The sequence below is a fragment of the Camelus ferus genome, chromosome 10 (genome assembly GCF_009834535.1).
Source record: "Camelus ferus isolate YT-003-E chromosome 10, BCGSAC_Cfer_1.0, whole genome shotgun sequence".
NCBI classification, from domain to species: Eukaryota; Metazoa; Chordata; class Mammalia; order Artiodactyla; family Camelidae; genus Camelus; species Camelus ferus.
In genome coordinates this window covers 52,322,972-52,341,062 of record NC_045705.1, presented here as the reverse complement: position 1 = coordinate 52,341,062, position 18,091 = coordinate 52,322,972, and the positions used below count along the sequence as shown (strand labels likewise).

General features: G+C 35.2%; 1 protein-coding gene and 1 pseudogene across 4 annotated transcripts in view; one reads left to right on the top strand and one right to left on the bottom strand.

Moving 5' to 3' along the window:
* The window catches only part of SBF2 (SET binding factor 2), a 382,691-nt gene that overhangs the window by 170,907 nt on the left and 193,693 nt on the right, over positions 1-18,091 (bottom strand). For all 4 annotated transcript variants that reach the window (XM_032489038.1, XM_032489035.1, XM_032489037.1 and 1 more), the window contains exons 7-9: positions 3,967-4,099; positions 2,802-2,910; positions 682-795 (exon numbers count right to left, since the gene is read on the bottom strand). In XM_032489038.1, coding sequence (XP_032344929.1) covers positions 682-795; positions 2,802-2,910; positions 3,967-4,099 — 356 coding nt within the window. The remainder of the gene's footprint in view (positions 1-681; positions 796-2,801; positions 2,911-3,966; positions 4,100-18,091) is intronic.
* LOC106730549 lies at positions 6,799-8,292 on the top strand (annotated as a pseudogene).

The following is an 18,091-nucleotide window of genomic DNA, read 5'->3' as shown; positions in this document are numbered from 1 at the left end:
CTATCAACAGATGACTGGATAAAGAAGCTGTGGTATATCTATGGAATCTATACTATACTATATGTAGTATACTATGGAATACTACTCAGCCATAAAAATAATGAAATAACGCCATTTACAACAACATGGATGGACCTGGAGATTGTCATTCTAAGTGAAGTAACCCAGAAAAAGAAAGAAAAATACCGTATGATATCACTTATATGTGGAATCCAAAAAAAAAAAAAAAAAAAGACAAGTGAACTTATTTACAAAACAGAAACAGACTCACAGACAGTAGAAAACAAACTTATGGTTACCAGGAGAGAAAGGGGATGGGAAGGGATAAATTAGGAGTTCGAGATTTGCAGGTACTAACTAATACATACAAAATAGATAAACAACAAGTTCGTACTGTATAGCACAGGGAACTATATTCAATATCTTGTAGTAACTTATGGTGAAAAAGAATGTGAAAATGAATGTATGTATGTTCGTGTATGACTGAAGCATTATGCTGTACACCAGAAATTGATACAACATTGTAACTGACTAAAATATATATATATACAAAAAATTTTTAAAAAGAATATATAGGTCTCTTTTTAAAGTAATTTAAAGTACTGCCAATGATATTTAATTCCAATTACTTTAGTTTAGATTTAAATCAAGAGAAAAATACTATGAAAAAATATACCATACCAAAGAAAGAGCTGCTTGAGTCTGATGCAGAAGTGGTTCCGGAAGGGAAGAGAGGTGAATACATTCAGGAATTTTAATAGTGCCTCCATCCAAATCAGCTATGATTACATCTAACTGAAGAAGATAAAAAAATTAATCTGTAATTAATAAAATGTAGATTGACTTCCCAGTTATCATATATTTTCCAGTTTCCCTTGAAATTAGGTGTGGCACATGACTAAGTTTCTGCCAATGGAACATGAAAAGTGGTATGTACTAGGCATTCAAAACAGAAAGGATGTAAAGCCCTCTGTGCTCTCTTTCCCCTTCCCATGGCTGAAACTATAAACTGGCAGCAACCCATCCTTGAACATTCAGATGATGACAATGCCAGAGTGGATTCTAGTGGAGGAACAAGAAGTAAAGAAGTCTGGACCTTGAATGAATTCATGGAGCAAACTGGTCTCGCATAACGGAACACTTCTACAAACTGCTGCATGAATGTTAAATAAAATTCTATTTTGTTTGAGCCACTGCATTTTGCATGCTTTAGTATAGTAGGTCAGCCATATCCTAAATAACATAGTAATCATTGTAAGAGTCAACAAGCAAAGCCATTAGTATACATCAAAATGGTACTGTACAGGTAGTTAAAAAAGAAACTGATCTTTAGCATTTTACAACAGGCTATTTAAAAATAACTTACATAAAAATATAATAGAGAAACTAGCCAAGATTATTGAAGTTATTATTTTAATAATAGGATTAAAATTCAATCTAATTTATTTATTAAAAAGATAACAAATTCATTTTTGTCAACACTTGGTTTGTCTAACTTCCAGAGACCATTTATATTTAGTGGGAAAAAATAACCTACAAACCAGATGAGTATGTTTCTAAATAGTACTAATGAGGTTTTACTTAATATGGTTATTGATTTATACATATTTTATGTGATATCAAAGTTAAATAGGAACTAGATGTCAATATATAAAGTTAGGAAGAATGATTAATAAATGAATGAGGGTACTGTTTACAACTGCAATGTAGAATTGCCTTTTATCAGTTTAAAAGACACCTATGATTTGATTATAATTTTAATTATGTAGAAGTACCAACAGAGCTTACATCTTTGCTGGCATTTGAAACTAAAACAAAAGTAGAATTACAAACTCTTCAGGACTGTGGATCACAGACATTACACAGCCCAACCTTTCAGTGAGAAATGCTTCTTAAACTCCCTGAAATGTGTCATGCAACTTGTTCCTTGCCCTCTACACAGTACCTGAGAGTACACTCCTCACATAAGGAAACCTACTCATCATCACTGGGCATCTCTATTAGCTGAATACACTTAAACTGAGCAGAAATTTGTTTCCATATCCACTATACCCACCAGTTTCATTTTAGCCTCTTTCTTTCCCGTGACAGTTAAGTATTTATCTTTTATAGTACCAGGTTATTACCTGATACTATAGAGAAAATTCTGTTAGGGCCTCACAGGATATAATTTCTAAACTCCTGACATCCTAGATGTCCTTCTCTGAAGTGCATTTTTTTTTACAGTTCCTTTTAAAGTGCAGTACAGAGAACTAAATGTGTTATTTCCAAACTGGTTGAATGTAGAGTATTATTTTCCTTCTTTGGTACTTCCATTCATACAGCATTAAGAATAGAATAATTTGGTGGGGCTCATACTGAACTTGTATTCCACTAAAACCCTTCACTCTTTTGCAAATTCTTCTTGCTTTTTAGTTATCAGCCATTCAGCATTAACACAGGCCTCACTTCAAAATATGAATAAATTAAAGCAGTCATAACAAAAGTATAAATAGAATTCTAATTGATGAATAATTTTATCTTCCTTTCTCACATATAAGGCAAAGAATACAGAAAGATAAACTTGGTACACCAAAAGAAGGACATTCTAAAATATTAATGAATTCATTTTGTAAATCTCCTGTACTTGCTATAAAGGAAAAATTAATGCATTTAGATTTTTCAATGATACTTTTCTTCCAGTCAATCTTTTCTGCTGGGAATGCAATAGATCTGAAAATAGTAATTAGTTGAAATGTTATAGGACTCAAAGAAACATGATAAACATCTGACCTCAATAACTGGTAATTTAATATACTCACAAGTTCATGAACATCAGTTTTAAAGATAGAATGTACTCCAATAATGAAAGGTGTTGGGGAACTTAAAACTTCCAGTAGCTGAGCCGGGAGAATAGGAATATAAGGATAACTGGAAACAATAAAAATATATGTGAGATATATTTGTTCTTTTATAATAAAAACATTTTTCTTTCATTTTTATGCTATATAAATTTTAGATTGCCTATGTTTAGAAATTTTAGATTACCAATAATACTAAATTTTTAGGAAAAAAAGATTTAAAAAATATTCATGTGAAAGATATGACCTGATATAACAGGTAAAATAAATGGAACCCAGGGCAGCTTCCTTATCCCTTACCCCTCCTAGGCAAGCAGTCTCTTTAGGCTTTGTAAAACTGCTTGGAAGCATTCTTCCTTACATATAAATCTGACGTCAGATGCTAACACTGACTCCCTGATGGGACCTCTCCCTCAATACTGGTCATGATTTATCTATATAAAACAATCATTCGAATTGCATTTTCTATACCTGATTTTTATAGTTAGTAAGAATAGCAAAGTATAAAAATTAAGGTTTAGAATGCTCTCTTATCTAGGAGTTAAAAAAAAAATTAACCTCCTCATCCCCTCCCAAAGAAGAGACAAAAAAGGAAAATAAAGCCACATGTATTCGGCTTTGACAATCACCAACTCACGGTCACATATATATTTCTACTCCTTCTGTTCTCTTCCCTACTGTATTATCTGCAGCAAATCCCAGGCATCATATCATTTATACATAAATACTTTAGTACATATCTAAAGAAGATACAGGCTCTTTTAAAAATAAAACCGTTATATAATACCACTATAACCTCCCAAATTAATAATTCCTTAATATTAAATAACCAGACAGCACTAAAGACTTTTATCTCCAACTATATTCAAAGAGAATTAAATGTTGCTGACAATACTATTTAAATTAATTATTTTTTTCACTAAATAATCAACATTCAATAATAGACAACTTGGAAAAGTTCCAAATGCCAGGCTAGATTTCCATCAGAACCATGACTCTTGTAACAACATAACTTTGTAAAATATGCCCTTGTGGTTCAAAACTGTTGTGCTATAATACTTTGACTGATTATCAGTAAGTAGTGCATAGTTTGAGAATAAATAAAAATACCAAATAAAAACTTCACCTATATTTAAGAGGAAACATTAGAGATTCCAGGGCTCTACAAGCATCGCTAAGTCTCTGGAAACTTGCAGAATGGAAGAGAACCTTATTCTCTGTAAGGACTGCACAAAAGAGGCTGAGGACATTTTGAATTCCTGAAAACACAAAGAACAAATACTTAACCAAATGCGTTTAATTTTTGTATGTGTAGCCAACAAACATAGAATGACATGGAATGAAAAAGCCAGTATTTTCAAAATCTGTGAAAAAAGTATTTGGTTAAACTTTAAATTCCATATAGCCTATAGGTATTTGTTTTCCCAAACTTTTGTTTGTCTTTATTCTTCAAATCAGTGTAACACTCATTGAACATATTAGTTATTTGGAAATGCACTATCACCTTCTTTTCAACTTCATCTTTAAGATCTGAACTTAAATTCCTGTTTCAGATACTTGGCATTGTTCTAATAACTTGTTTCCCTTTTAAAGACTATTTGTCTGATGTTAACATAACCACATCAGTTTTGTTGTTTAAATTTTCCTGGGATATCTCTTTTCCATCTTTTTACTTCAACCTTTATCTACTTCTTGGCAACAGTATATAGTTGACATTTTTAAAAAATCCAGGCAAACAACTTTTGTCTTTTAACTAGATCATTTAGTTGACTTATAATTCTTGTAATTATATCTATATATACATATAGACACACATTTATAATCTTATTTTATACTTTTATAACTTGTTCTACCTCTCTATTTTTTTCTCTTTATGATTTCTATTTATCCTGGCTCTTCTTTTATCTCCTCTGCTAGTATGGAATTTATAAGCTCTGTTTCTACTTTTTTAGTGGCAACTCTAGAAAAGGAAGAATGTATAACTATCAAAAATTGAAGTTAAATAAGTACATTGTTTCATATTTTCTCCTTTTTATTAATATATCATTTTTTATATCAGTTTAACCTCAATTATATGGACCCACTAAATCAAGAGTTCCCATTAGTTTTCTCAAGGTAAAATCTTTCATGTATCCATTTACCATGATTTGTTCCTTCATGTGACACATGCAAATTTCTTCTTGGCCTATTAGTAATTGCTATCCTCTTATCATTTCTAACTTATCCCATGTGATACACCTAAACTTATAGTTCAGGTTTTTAATCTTCTCTCATTTGGACTAATGTAAGAGTTTCATAACTAGTTTCCCTAATCCAGGCCTTGTTCAGACAGTTTCTAGAATGACAAGACATAAAATACAAGTCTGATTATGTCACTTTCATGCCTCAAACCCTTCAATAACTTCTTATCCTTTTAGGCAGTGATTTAAAATGTATTCTGTTCTGCGGAAGCAATATAGTAAGAGAAGCTTGCTTCAACTTGCTTTATATATTAATATTTAAGAGCCTCAGTTGGTAAAATGAGGATTACATTAAAACCTATCTTACAGGGTTGCTTATAAGGAAGAAATGAGATAATTCATGTAGTACTCAAGATAGCACCATGGTAGATAATCGAGATATATTAGCTGACATTATGATTATTATTGTAATTGTCATAGTTGTTACCATTAATTTCTTTTGAGGTTATGGTTTTGATGCTAAAATTGTTTGAAAGCACTTAACCTACAAGATTAAGTCTGAGCTCCAGGTCAAAATGCCTCCATGGTCTTACTCCTATCTTTCCAATCTAGTTGGAACCTCCCCCACCTATGTGGTCAGTACTGAACTAATCCAGCTCTTAGAACACTTCTTTCAGTTTGCTATCTTTTGCCCATGCTTCTTTTGCTCATGTTCTCTCTGCCTGATGTCCCCTTCATTAAAATGTGAGTTCCTCAAAGTTCCTTACACTGCTGTATCCCTCATACTTAGCACAGCATCTACTATATAGCAGGCGCTCAAGAATGTTTACTAAACTGATAAGCTGAAAGGTTTTGTGAGTCACTATTATAAGATGTTAAAACTTTTAGTAAAAGATGTCATAGAATATCTTTATAATCAGATAGGGAAAGCGTAGAATACACAAATCATAAGTGAAAAGACTGATAAATTCAACTATATTAAATTAAAAATGTCTCCATCAAAAAATAACATAAAAAATGAAGATAAGTCTCAGACTGAATTACCTAGAAAGTATACAAAAGAATAAGAGTCCAAAATATCCTTTTAAAAAGCCCCACTAAAATCAAAAGAAAAAAAGCAGCAACAGAAAAAAAACATGAACTTAAAATTTACAATAGAGGAAATCAAAATGGCTGATAAACATATGAAAAGAAGCTCCAACACCCTAATAATCAGAAAAGTTCAGCCTAATAAATTAATGAGGCATGATTTTAAACCTATCAAAATAGCCAAAACTGAAGCCTGACAATTCTAAGTTTTTATGAGGGTGGTAGGAAAAGGAACTATCATACATACTGCTGTGAGGAATTCAAATGAAGTTAAGATGCACATACTTAAGCGGAGCGTGTGGGAGCCACAGGGCGGAGGAAGGTGGGGATTGCGAGAGCAGGGGCCAGGGAAGAGCCCCTGGGACGGCTGGGCGGGTGGCGCCTGGAGCTCGGCTGGGGGGCACGGTGGAGATGAGGAGGCAGCCAGCAGGGAGATGAGGCGCTGCTCGAGATAGCAGGATCCAAAAGGGTGAGCCCGCGGTCCGCACCTGCGTGTCCGTGTCCGGGAGCGGGCTCAAAACGTTCAGTGTGACAGGAACCAAAATACCTCATGATGTATCAAGACAAACCTAGAAAGGCTGTGAGCTGTTAACTGGCCTGCCTCACTGAATCAGCTGATACTTCTTTTTGTCTCTAGTTTTGAAAGCTTCCCAGAGGCAACCTGAAATCCAGAATCTTCTCAGAATAGGATGAGGGAGATTCTGAAGTTCTCATTAAACACATTTCTCTCTCAAGCTTTGGAAGGAGCCACAATGCCAAAGGCAAGAATCCCAGAGCACTGCCTACACTGTTGCGATATCCTGATAAATGTCTAACAAATCCAGCTAAGCCTGACCAGTTGCTGGGCAAAGTTCCAGAACAATGAGACATCTTGGGATTTATCCGGTTGGGGAAAGACCTTTAATTCCCACGCAGCAATCACTTCAACGTGTTCTTTAAAGAGTCGAGGTCTTTGCAAGGTGGTCCCTTCTGATGGCAAGAAACAAAAGGATGACCTTATTCTGTGAGCTGGACAGCTGTGAAAGAGGGAGCTGTGTGTGTCTGAGTCTGTGGGAAGAGAGCCTCCTAGAACGTCCCCGCCAAACCAGTCAATGGAAGGCCTTTTCCAGGGGGCTCCTAACAGATCCCTGAATGCCACAGAACAGAAGCTTGGGATCCAGGGACCCTCCAAGCCCTCAAGATTTCTCTTGCAGTAGTCCTTTCCATCATCACACTGGCCACAGTCCTTTCCAACGCCTTTGTGCTTACCACCATCATCCTGACCAGGAAGTTCCACACTCCAGCCAACTACCTCACTGGCTCCCTGGCCATGACTGACCTTTTAGTTTCCATCTTAGTCATGCCCATCAGCATCGCATACACCACCACCCACACCTGGAGCTTTGGCCAAATCCTGTATGACATCTGGCTGTCTTCGGACATCACGTGCTGCACGACCCCCATCCTGCATCTGTCATTGCTCTGGACAGGTACTGGGCCATCATGGACGCCCTGGAGTACAGCAAACGCAGGACAGCGGGCCATGCGGCCGCCATGATTGCCATCATCTGGCTCATCTCCGCCTGCATCTCCATCCTACTACTCTTTTGGCTGCAGGCCAAGGCTCATGAAGAGATGTCGGACTGCCTGGTGAACACTTCTCAGATCTCCTACACCATCTACTCCATTTGTGGGGCCTTCTACATCCCGTTTGTATTGCTTGTCATCCTCTACGGCCGCCCGGAACCGCATCCTGAACCCGTCGTTGCTCTAAGGGAAGCGCTTCACCACAGCCCAGTTCATCCCAGGCTCAGCGGGGTCCTCGCTCTGCTCGCTCAACCCCAGCCTTCATGAGAGGCACTCTCATTCCGCCGGTTCCTCTCTCTTTTTCAACCACGTGAAAATCAAGCTTGCTGACAGCGTCCTGGAGAGCAAGAGGATTTTGGCAGCTCGAGAGAGGAAAGCCACTAAAACCCTGGGGATCATTCTGGGGGCCTTCATCGTCTGCTGGCTGCCCTTCTTTGTTGCATCTCTGGTCCTCTCCATCTGCCGGGACTCCTGCTGGATCCACCCAGCCCATTTTTTACTTTTTCACCTGGCTAGGCTATTTAAACTCCCTCATCAATCCAATAATCTGTACTGTGTTTAAGGAAGAGTTTTGGCAAGCATTTCAGAAAGTTGTCCATTTCCGGAAAGCCTCTTAGTCTTATTTGGTGGTGACCTGTTATCTTTTATGTCCTGTAATCCAATTGGAACTGTCTTTTTTATTTTTCCTGAGAGTTGGGTTAATCCTGGTATCTTGGGTTTTGGTTCAATCAATAGAATTGTACAATGTTCTGTTTTTCCTGTTTTCTTCTTGACCTCAGCCACCAAAAGTTGGGCAGCTCTGTGAAAAGGGACAAGACTGAAGATGGCATTTATTACAATATTTTCATGGTTCATCCATTTTGGAAGGAATGTGACACATAGCATTTCCCATTGATGGAATTCAGGTGGAAAGCTGCCTAACTCTGTAGGTAGACCCCAGGCTCAAAGTGGGAGGCTTTCTGGTCTACCTAAGTTTTGTATACCGCTCCAAAGAGGGTAGATGAGATTAATGACCTGGAAAGAGAATTTGGAGTTGGTTGGAGGGATTTCCATTCTGGGTGGCACCTTGATTGGAAAATAACTCTCAAGTATTCCTTCCACTGAGTCCTTCTTAGATGGAGTCTCTTTCAGTTGTTCATGAGGAGAGATCCAGCATTTAAAGTGCCAAAGATACAGAGTGACAGTGAGAAATTCAGAAGCCAGGGGCAGAGGGAGTGGGATGGTTGGAACCAGATCAGCTACCCTGTGCCCATCCTCCCTCCCCAATGTCTCTGCACCATCTTAATGTTCTGAAGTGAAAACCTACAATTACCCCCAATGAAGTAGATTGACAAGATTTGTACCTACCAAGCTTTACAACATTTTGAACTTTTTTCCCTTGTATTGTATTTTTACATCCCATTCTCATTAGAGATTTCAAGGTGTTGAGTCTTGTCAAATAAAAAGCATGAGACATCAAAAAAAAAAAGATGCACATACTTGATGACCTAGTTATTACAGTAATTTCATTATTATTTATCACAGAAGCTCTCTCCTATGTATCCAAGAAGATAAGTATAAAAATATACATTGCAGAAGTATTTAAGTAATGAAAAAAGTGAGCACATACTAAATGTAAGAATGAAAGAATAAATTACAGTAAAATCACACTATAAAATTATTAAGCTTCCTCTGATTGAAGGATGTCAACTGCTGACTGAAACAAAAAATTAAAACTAAAAATTTAATATTCAAAATTTATAAAACTAAATAATTATCTGAAAATTTAAAAACAATTTTCAAGTGATAAGGACTTTGTGGGTAGGTTTTTAGTATTTATACTTGTGAATTTAAGATAGATTAAAACATCACTAAGACTTTTAGGATACCCTGACAGCAGTGAAAAAAGGAGAGCTAGTGGCTAGTGCTACATACATCAACATGAATAGCTCTCCCTAATATAATACTGAGGGAGGAAAGTAAGGTATATAGTGATTCTATAGAATGATAGCATTTATATTTTGCTTAAAAGTGTACAAAGCTCTACTATATATAGACAGTGATATAAAGACATACAAAGTGTAAATAAAGGTATGGCTAGGACTGAAAACACCAAATTCGGGAGAGTATTTATCTCTGGGAAGAGTAGGCATATGTAAGAGGTTTCAAATATATTTATGATGTTATATTTATTAAACTAGACCACAGATACATAGATTGTTTACAAATATTTCTTTGGAAATAATTTAAAGTTTATAGAAAAGTTGCAAGAATAAGAATAGTGCACAGAGCACCCATCTACCCTTTACCATGATTCATCTATTGTTAAACTTTTGCTCCAATTGCTTTAACATTTGTACTCCTGTGCTAGGATGCCCTCTCTGACTCTTTCTACACTACACAATTTTTTTTTCGAGGAATTGGAGTGTAGACATCATGATTTACCCCTAACTACTTCCATCTATTTTTCCTAATAAAGATATCTTAACCAAATAATTATTATCACTCTCAGCAAATTTAACTTCATCACATTATTTTAAGTCTAATCTTACAACCGTATTCCAATTTTTGTCCACTGACTCGATGATATTCTTTGGAGCTTTTCCCCTACAGTCAGGATTCATTCTAGGCTTGATATTCCACTTAGATGTCTTGTTCTTAAACATGGAGCATTTCTACAATCTTAAAGAAATTTTTTTTAAGAATTTTTTTACTGAGGCGAAATCACATAACATAAAATTAGCCATTCTAAAAAGAAAAATTTATTGATTTGCTTATTGAAACATCCTTGGACCCCATGAATAAATCCCACTTAATTATGGTGTATGACCCTCTAACATATTGTTTAATTTGGTTTGCTATATTTTGTTGAGGATTTTTGCATCTATGTTTATTAGGGATGTGGGCCTGCAGTTTCCTTTTCTTGCAGTGTCCAAGTCTGGCTTTGGCATCAGGGTAATGCTGGCCTTATAAAATGAGTTTGGAAGTGTTCCCACCTTTTCTATTTTTTCAAAGAGTTTGATTGGATTCACCAGTGAAGCCATATGGTCCAGGACTTTTCTTTTTGATTATTGATTCAATCGCCTTACTAGTAATTACTCTGTTCAGATTTTCTATTTCTTTATCATTCCATTTTAGTAGGCTGTTTATTTCTAGGAATTTATTCATTCTTCTAGGTTATCTAATTGGTGGTGTGTAATTGTTCATAGTAGTTACTTATGATCCCTAGCGTTTCTGTGGTATCAGTTGTAATGCCCCATTTCATACCTAATTTTATTTATTTGAGTCTTCTCTTTTTTTTCTTAGTCAAGCTAGAGATTTGTCAATTTTATTTATTTAAAAAAAAAAAAAAGAACAGCTTTTAGTTTCATTGATCTTTTCTATTGTCTTTCTACTTTCTATTTCATTTATTTTGGCTCTGATCTTTGTTATTTCTTTCCTTCTACTATCTTTGGGTTTCATTTGTTCTTTTTCTAGTTCTTTGGGATGTAAAGTTAGGATGTTTATGTGAGATCTTCCTTTTTTCTTAATGTAGATATTTATCACTATAAACTTCCCTCTTAGATCTGCTTTTGCTGCATCTCATAAATTTTGGTGTTTGTGTTGACATTTTCATTTGTCTCATGATAATTTTTATTTCCCTTTGATTTCTTTATTGATCCATTGATTGTTCAGGAGCATGTTGTTTAAACTCCACACATCAATGAATTTACAAGTTTTTTTATTATTATTGATTTCTAGTTTCATACCATTCTGGCTGAAAAACATGCTTGATATGATTTCAATCTTCATAAATTTAAGACTTGTTTTGTGTCCTAACTTACGATCCATCTTGGAGAGTGTTCCACTTGTGCTTGAGAAGAATGTACATTCTGCGGCTGTTGGATGGAAGGTCTGTTAGGTCCATCTGGTCTAATGTATTGTTTGAGTCCTATTTGCCTTATTGATTTTCTTTTTGGATGATTTATCCACTGTTAATGTGGGGTGCTAAAGTCCTCTACTATTACTGTATTGCTGTCAATTTTTCCCTTCAGATCTGTTATATTTGCTTTATACATGTAGGTGCTCCGGTGTTGGGTACCTAAATATTTATAATTGTTATAACCTCTGGCTGAGTTGACTACTTTATCATTATATAATGACCTTTGTCTCTTATTACAATTTTTGGCTTAAAGTCCATTATGTCTATATCAGTATAGCTATCTGTGCTTTCCTTTGTTTTCTATTTGCATGATATATATTTTTACATACCTTTACCTTCAGTCTTTATGTGCCATGAAAGCTGAAGTGAGTTTTTTTCTTTTAGGCTCTGGTGAGGACAGCAGTCAGCACCTAGATTCATGCTAACTAGAATCTGAACTTTGTAAAGTATTCAGTCACATACCTTTTAGGGAAACATGGGTGTTTTTGTCTGCTCCCTCTGCACTGAGCTCAGAGGGATAACCACGGTGACTGCTCATGCATTCATTAAGAACTGCTTTGTTTGCTATAGTCCTGTGGGACTCATGAATGCAAGTTCTGTTGGTTTTCAGAGCTCGGAGTTTGGGAAGACCATCCCTCAGGTGAGAGCCTTAAAAGTTGGTGTGCAAGATATGTTGTCCAAACCCTTGCAGGGAGAAGCTGGGAGCTGGGGGTTCCCTCTCCATTGTATGGTGCTGTGCCAGGAGTGAGGTTTATGGCAAGAGTGTATCTCAATATTTCCGACCAATTTCAATGTGGGTAATTTTCTCAGGAGGCCAAAGTATAGGAGTCACTCAACTAGTTTCTGGATTTCTCTCATAGGGAATTGCTCCAAGTGTAGCTGTCTGTGAAACAGTGAAATTCAGGAGACTCTTATGTTGCCATCTTGGTCTGAAGTCTCATCTAGCCATTCAATGACTCTTTCATTGCCAAGATTTTCCTGTTAATTTATGGCTGGTCTGCCGCTACCCTCAAAGAGGATTACAACTTCGACAAGTAGGGTCAGAGACTTCTTCCTTTCATTTCCCACTGTTCAATACTATTTTTACTGACAATGATGTTGTGGGCTTAAGCTTTCCACCCTTTAGGCATCAAAGCTGCTGGTTTTCTGGCCAGCCCCTCCCTGGTAAAACTATTTGTCACTGACAGAGCTGACATTTGGGAAAGATGGGAGCAACCCCAGGTAAGAACAGTGCAGATTTCTACTGTTCTTATCCAAAGTTCTAGCATGAATAAATGCTTCTGAGTTTGTTGTTTGCTTTTAGTCCATTTCCAGAGCACTGTAATAGTTGTATTCAACAATTTTTGTCTAGTTTTATACTGGTTCTTAGGGGAAAGGAATTTCTGAACTCTTCACACTGCTGTACTCAGAATTACTGTCCCTGGTAATGTCAATTTTGTTCGCCCAAACTTTTGTTTAATGAGGTCTAATTTCTCCAATGTGTACCTCATATTTTCCCTTGCAACTAATAAGCAATCTGCGGTCAGACACTTTAGACCATGCAAACACCGTGTTCCTCACCAAAATTTCTCCCTAGATTTAGCATTTTTTGAGTTACTGCATAAATCAGCCTTCACTATAATGACTATAAAATGATTTCCCAAATCCAGCACTTTCTCTGCCAAGGGCAGGTTCATGAAGAATTTGTATATCTTGGGAAGGAGTCTAAGCTTTTTTTTCTGAAGACTGAGGAAGAACATTTCCCTCTCCATTCCTACCTGAACCCTTTGTAATCCCCCACAAAAAAGATAATCCATCAGAAAATAAAGTTCACAGTCCGCATCAATTAGCACTAGAAAAATTGCAAAGAAGGAAGAAGGCATGCAGTTGTAAGGGACTCTATCCTACATATATCATTAAAAACAATCAATTTGTGATATCAAGGGGTGAAATATTACACTATATTCACTAAGAAAGTAATGTATTAGAAATGAGCTAGAGACAATATTCTAGTGTTTCAAGGGCAAGTTTTTCATTATCCAGAAAATTATTTAACGTAATATAGAATAACTTACCCATGACTAACTGAAGTATTGCTTAAATTTTATATTTTTAAATATCATCTGCTTTCTTAGTTTTTAGATAATTCACAATATCAAATATTTTAAGAAATTACATTAAGTTTTTGTTCCTAACCAGCGACACTTGTTGCTGTGTTCGTAGCTACAGTTATTTAGAAATTCAATTTCCTTGAACTACTAGTCATAATCAGTCTTCTACTTAACCTTGAATTGCTTCCTAGTCTTCGGTAGCCAATGTCCATACAAAGCTACACAACAACAGTAGAGAAGATGATATGAAAACAAACATTCCAGTGATAATTACTACTGATTTAACTACAACAGTACATACACATCCTGTTGATTATTCAAATAGTAAAACATTCTGAAAAATTACTTCCTGATCTTAACTTTTCTTTAGGGGTTAAAGTTCTAAAATTCATAGCATCAAACATTAACAAATGTATTTGTTTCCTGTTTTGAAAAAACAACACCAAAAACTTTTCTCCAGAATCTTCCCCTTCTGTGAATAATGTATGTTGCATAAATAGAACACTGTGTCTCAGCTTTCAAATGGGCAAATTGAGGAATTAAAGGCCATGGTTTTCAAAACAGGCTATATTTCAGAAAGCATTAAACAATTTATTATAGTTCTGTCAACCCACAATGGAAAAAAATTTTAATAGTCGTCAAGGCTTAATACAAGTCATAAAAAATGAGATTTCTCATTCATTTGATCAACAGTTGTTGAATAGCTACTGTGCTCCAGGCACCAGGAGTACAGTAATGAAAAACAATATTCCTACCCTCACAGATTAACTAAAGCTTTATATAGATAATATAGTCTAGTTTTGTAACTATCACCGAGAAGCAAAGTTTAATACTTGTTAAAAATTCAGTATATTATTTCCAAAGATGTTATAAATGGAAATCTTCTAAGTAAAAATTAATTAAGAAATGTAACTGAATTCAGCAACTGTACATAGGTATATTTTAGTGGTTACAGACAGGGGCTTACTCCCTTGAATGTGACATGAATTAAATACACTTTACATGCTTATAAGTAGAGTTCAGCAATGTGGTAATCTTCACAACTCAGTGAAGTTGGCAGATTGGTAAACAAATAGTTAATATGCAACAAAATAGACCTGTACAAAATGCTACAGAGCATAGAAAAGAGGATAATTCATCCTGCCACCATTTGTAAACTGCATACTTAACTACTGGAATAATCACATTTTATAAGAATATTAATCTCTAAAGTGCTTAAAGAGCAAAATGAAATTTTAGACAAGAACTTTGTGACAATGAAGGATAATAGTTAATGGCTATCTTGCCTCAAAGCATTTGCGTTCATTAAAAAATAACTCAGTTCAAAGACAGAGGTAGCTATTTAATGATAGCATTTAAACATCATAAAAGGAAAATGGAGAAGAGTTTTTAATCAGGATTCTTCCGAATTATCCTCAAATGATATCATGTATCAAACACATACTTTTTTTATGTGTAATTCTAGCAAGCGTAGTACACTAGTCAACAAGTACCCCATTGGTCAATGACTGTCAATCTTTATTATTTTAAAAATGGCTTCCTTTACAAAATCAGCATAAATATTTAATGTTTAATTTTTTTTTAAAGCAAGCAATTTCCTAATAACATTCTGACTACTTCTGAACACTCAAGCTTCATCAAACATCTTAGTATTTAATGAAGGCCTTTCATGGCTCTATACCACTGCTTACGTTCTTTCTGCCTGGGATGTCCTTTTTCCTCTTTTATAGCTAGTAAGAGTTGGCTCTTGGTAGCTCTAGGATTGCACTAATTACACTGTATTATTCTTGGCATTCTATTATTGTGCTAATTATATTGTATTTTAATTTTTAAAACATATCTGTTTTTCCACTAGTTTTTAATTCTTTTGGTGTTTACTACAAAAAAATTAAATTGAAAGTCTTTCCTAGAAATCCTTAGAACCATGGAATAGAGTACACATGGTAATAATTTTCTTCAGAAAAGTGCTCCAGAACAGAATAGTGAGAAGATTTAATTTGTTTCAAATCCCCAAGACAAATACCTAACATTCAAGCTGTCAAAAAATGATTAATTATAAATATAGTTACAATAAAACACTAAAAGTCCTATTTCCTCCTTTTCTACCTAGAGCTCAATATGCCATTCATAGTAACTAGTCTAAACCCTTGTGCACACAAATTCTCCAACTATCTTTTTAACTACATATTTTGAGAAAGAAAATGACACTTCATTTTTTCCCATTATAATTGAGAATAAGATTAAACCAAGTAATAGTGCTATATGAAAAAGCTAGGAAATCAAATGAAAATAGCATTATGATCCAAGGCACTAGATATTGATCATTTAAGGAAAAAGAACAAAAATTTCTACAATTGATGCATTAATCATGTGGTTCATAAATTTACCAATCAATATATTCTTCTTAAATGTGTTACCTTTAAAGAGAACAATTTTGCACAACCCAAGCCTTCACTCTTTCCTCTGGCATTCTTCTCCTATTTTAGGAACATAAATTATTCTTGATACTCTTATAAAAGTTAATGTCACTTCAAGAATAATTGTATAGCATTAGACAGAAGTTTTTCCAGAGGAAGGCAAAAAGAGAGGATGTCAAAAATTTTCCCTTAAAATTATTAATAATTGTTAATTGTTAAACGTTTTTAAATGTTGTTAAAATCTCCATAGTACCTCAAACCACCTACAGATTCAATGCAATCAAAAGTCTTAGAGAAGTCTCTTCAGCAAATGGGGTTGGGAAAACTGGACAGCAGCAAGTAAATCAATGAAGCTAGAACACTCCCTTACACCATACACAAAAATAAACTCAAAATGGATCAGACTTAAACATAAGACAAGATACAATAAACTTCCTAGAAGAAAATATAGGCAAAACATTATCTCACATACATCTCAAAAATGTTCTCCTAGGACAGTCTACCCAAGCAATAGAAATAAAAGCAAGAATAAACAAATGGGACCTAATGAAACTTACAAGCTTGTGCACATAAGTAAAACAAAACGACAACCTATGGAATGGGAGAAAATTTTTGCAAATGAAACTGACAAAAGCTTGATCTCCAGAATATATAAGCAGCTCGTATGACTGAATAAGAAAGAAACTAACAACCCAACCCAAAAATGGGCAGAAGACCTAAACAAGCAATTCTCCAAGGAAGAAATACAAAATAATCAATAGGCACGTGAAAAAATGCTCAGTATCACTAATTATCAGAGAAATGCAAATCAAAACTATGATGAGGTATCACCTCACACCAGTCAGAATGGCCATCATTCAAAAGTCCACAAATGAGAAATGCTGTAGAGGCTGTGGAGAAAGGGGAACCCTCCTACATTGCTGGTGGGAATGCAGTTTGGTGCAGCCACTGTGGAAAACACTATGGAGATTCCTCAAAAGAGTAGGAATCGACTTACCATATGACCCAGGAATCCAACTCCTGGGCATATATCCATAAGGAACCCTACTTCAAAATGACACCTGCACCCCAACGTTCACAGCAGCACTATTTACAATAGCCTAGACATGGAAACAGCCTAAATATCCATCAACAGATGACTGGATAAAGAAGAGGTGGTATATTTATACAATGGAATACTATTCAGCCATAAAAATGACAACATAACGCCATTTGCAGCAACATGGATGTCCCTGGAGAATGTCACTCTAAGTAAAGTAGTAAGCCAGAAAGAGAGAGAAAAATACCATATGAGATCGCTCATATGTGCAATCTAAAAAAAAAAAAAAAAAAGAAAAGAAACATAAATACAAAACAGAAACAGATTCATAGACACAGAATACAAACTTGTGGTTGCCAAGGGGGCGGGGGGTGGGAAGGGACAGACTGGGAGTTCAAAATTTGTAGATAGTGACAGGCATATGCAGAACAGATAAACAAAATTATACTGTATAGCACAGGGAAATACATACAAGATCTTGTGGTAGCTCACAGCAAAAAAAAAAATGTGACAATGAACATATGTATGTTCATGTAAAACTGAAAAGTTGTGCTCTACACTGGAATTTGACACAACATTGTAAAATGACTATAACTCAATTAAAAAATGTTTAAAAAAAAAGTCTTCGGGAGGGGGGTAAAAAATTCTAATGATATTTTTCATAGAAATAGAAAAAAAATCAATCCTAAACTTCATTGGAAACAAAGTCCCTGGATAGCCAAAGCAATCCTGAGAAAGAACAAAGCTGCAAGTATCACAATACCTGATTTTAAACTATTACAAAGCTACAGTAATCAAAACAGTATAGTATTGGCAGACAAACAGACACATAAATCAATTAAATAAAATTGAGAGTGTAGAAAGAAACTTACACATACACTATCAACTAATATTTGACAAAGAAGCCAAAAATATTCATTGGGGAAAGGACAGTCTCTTCAATAAATGGTGCTGGAAAAATTGGATAGT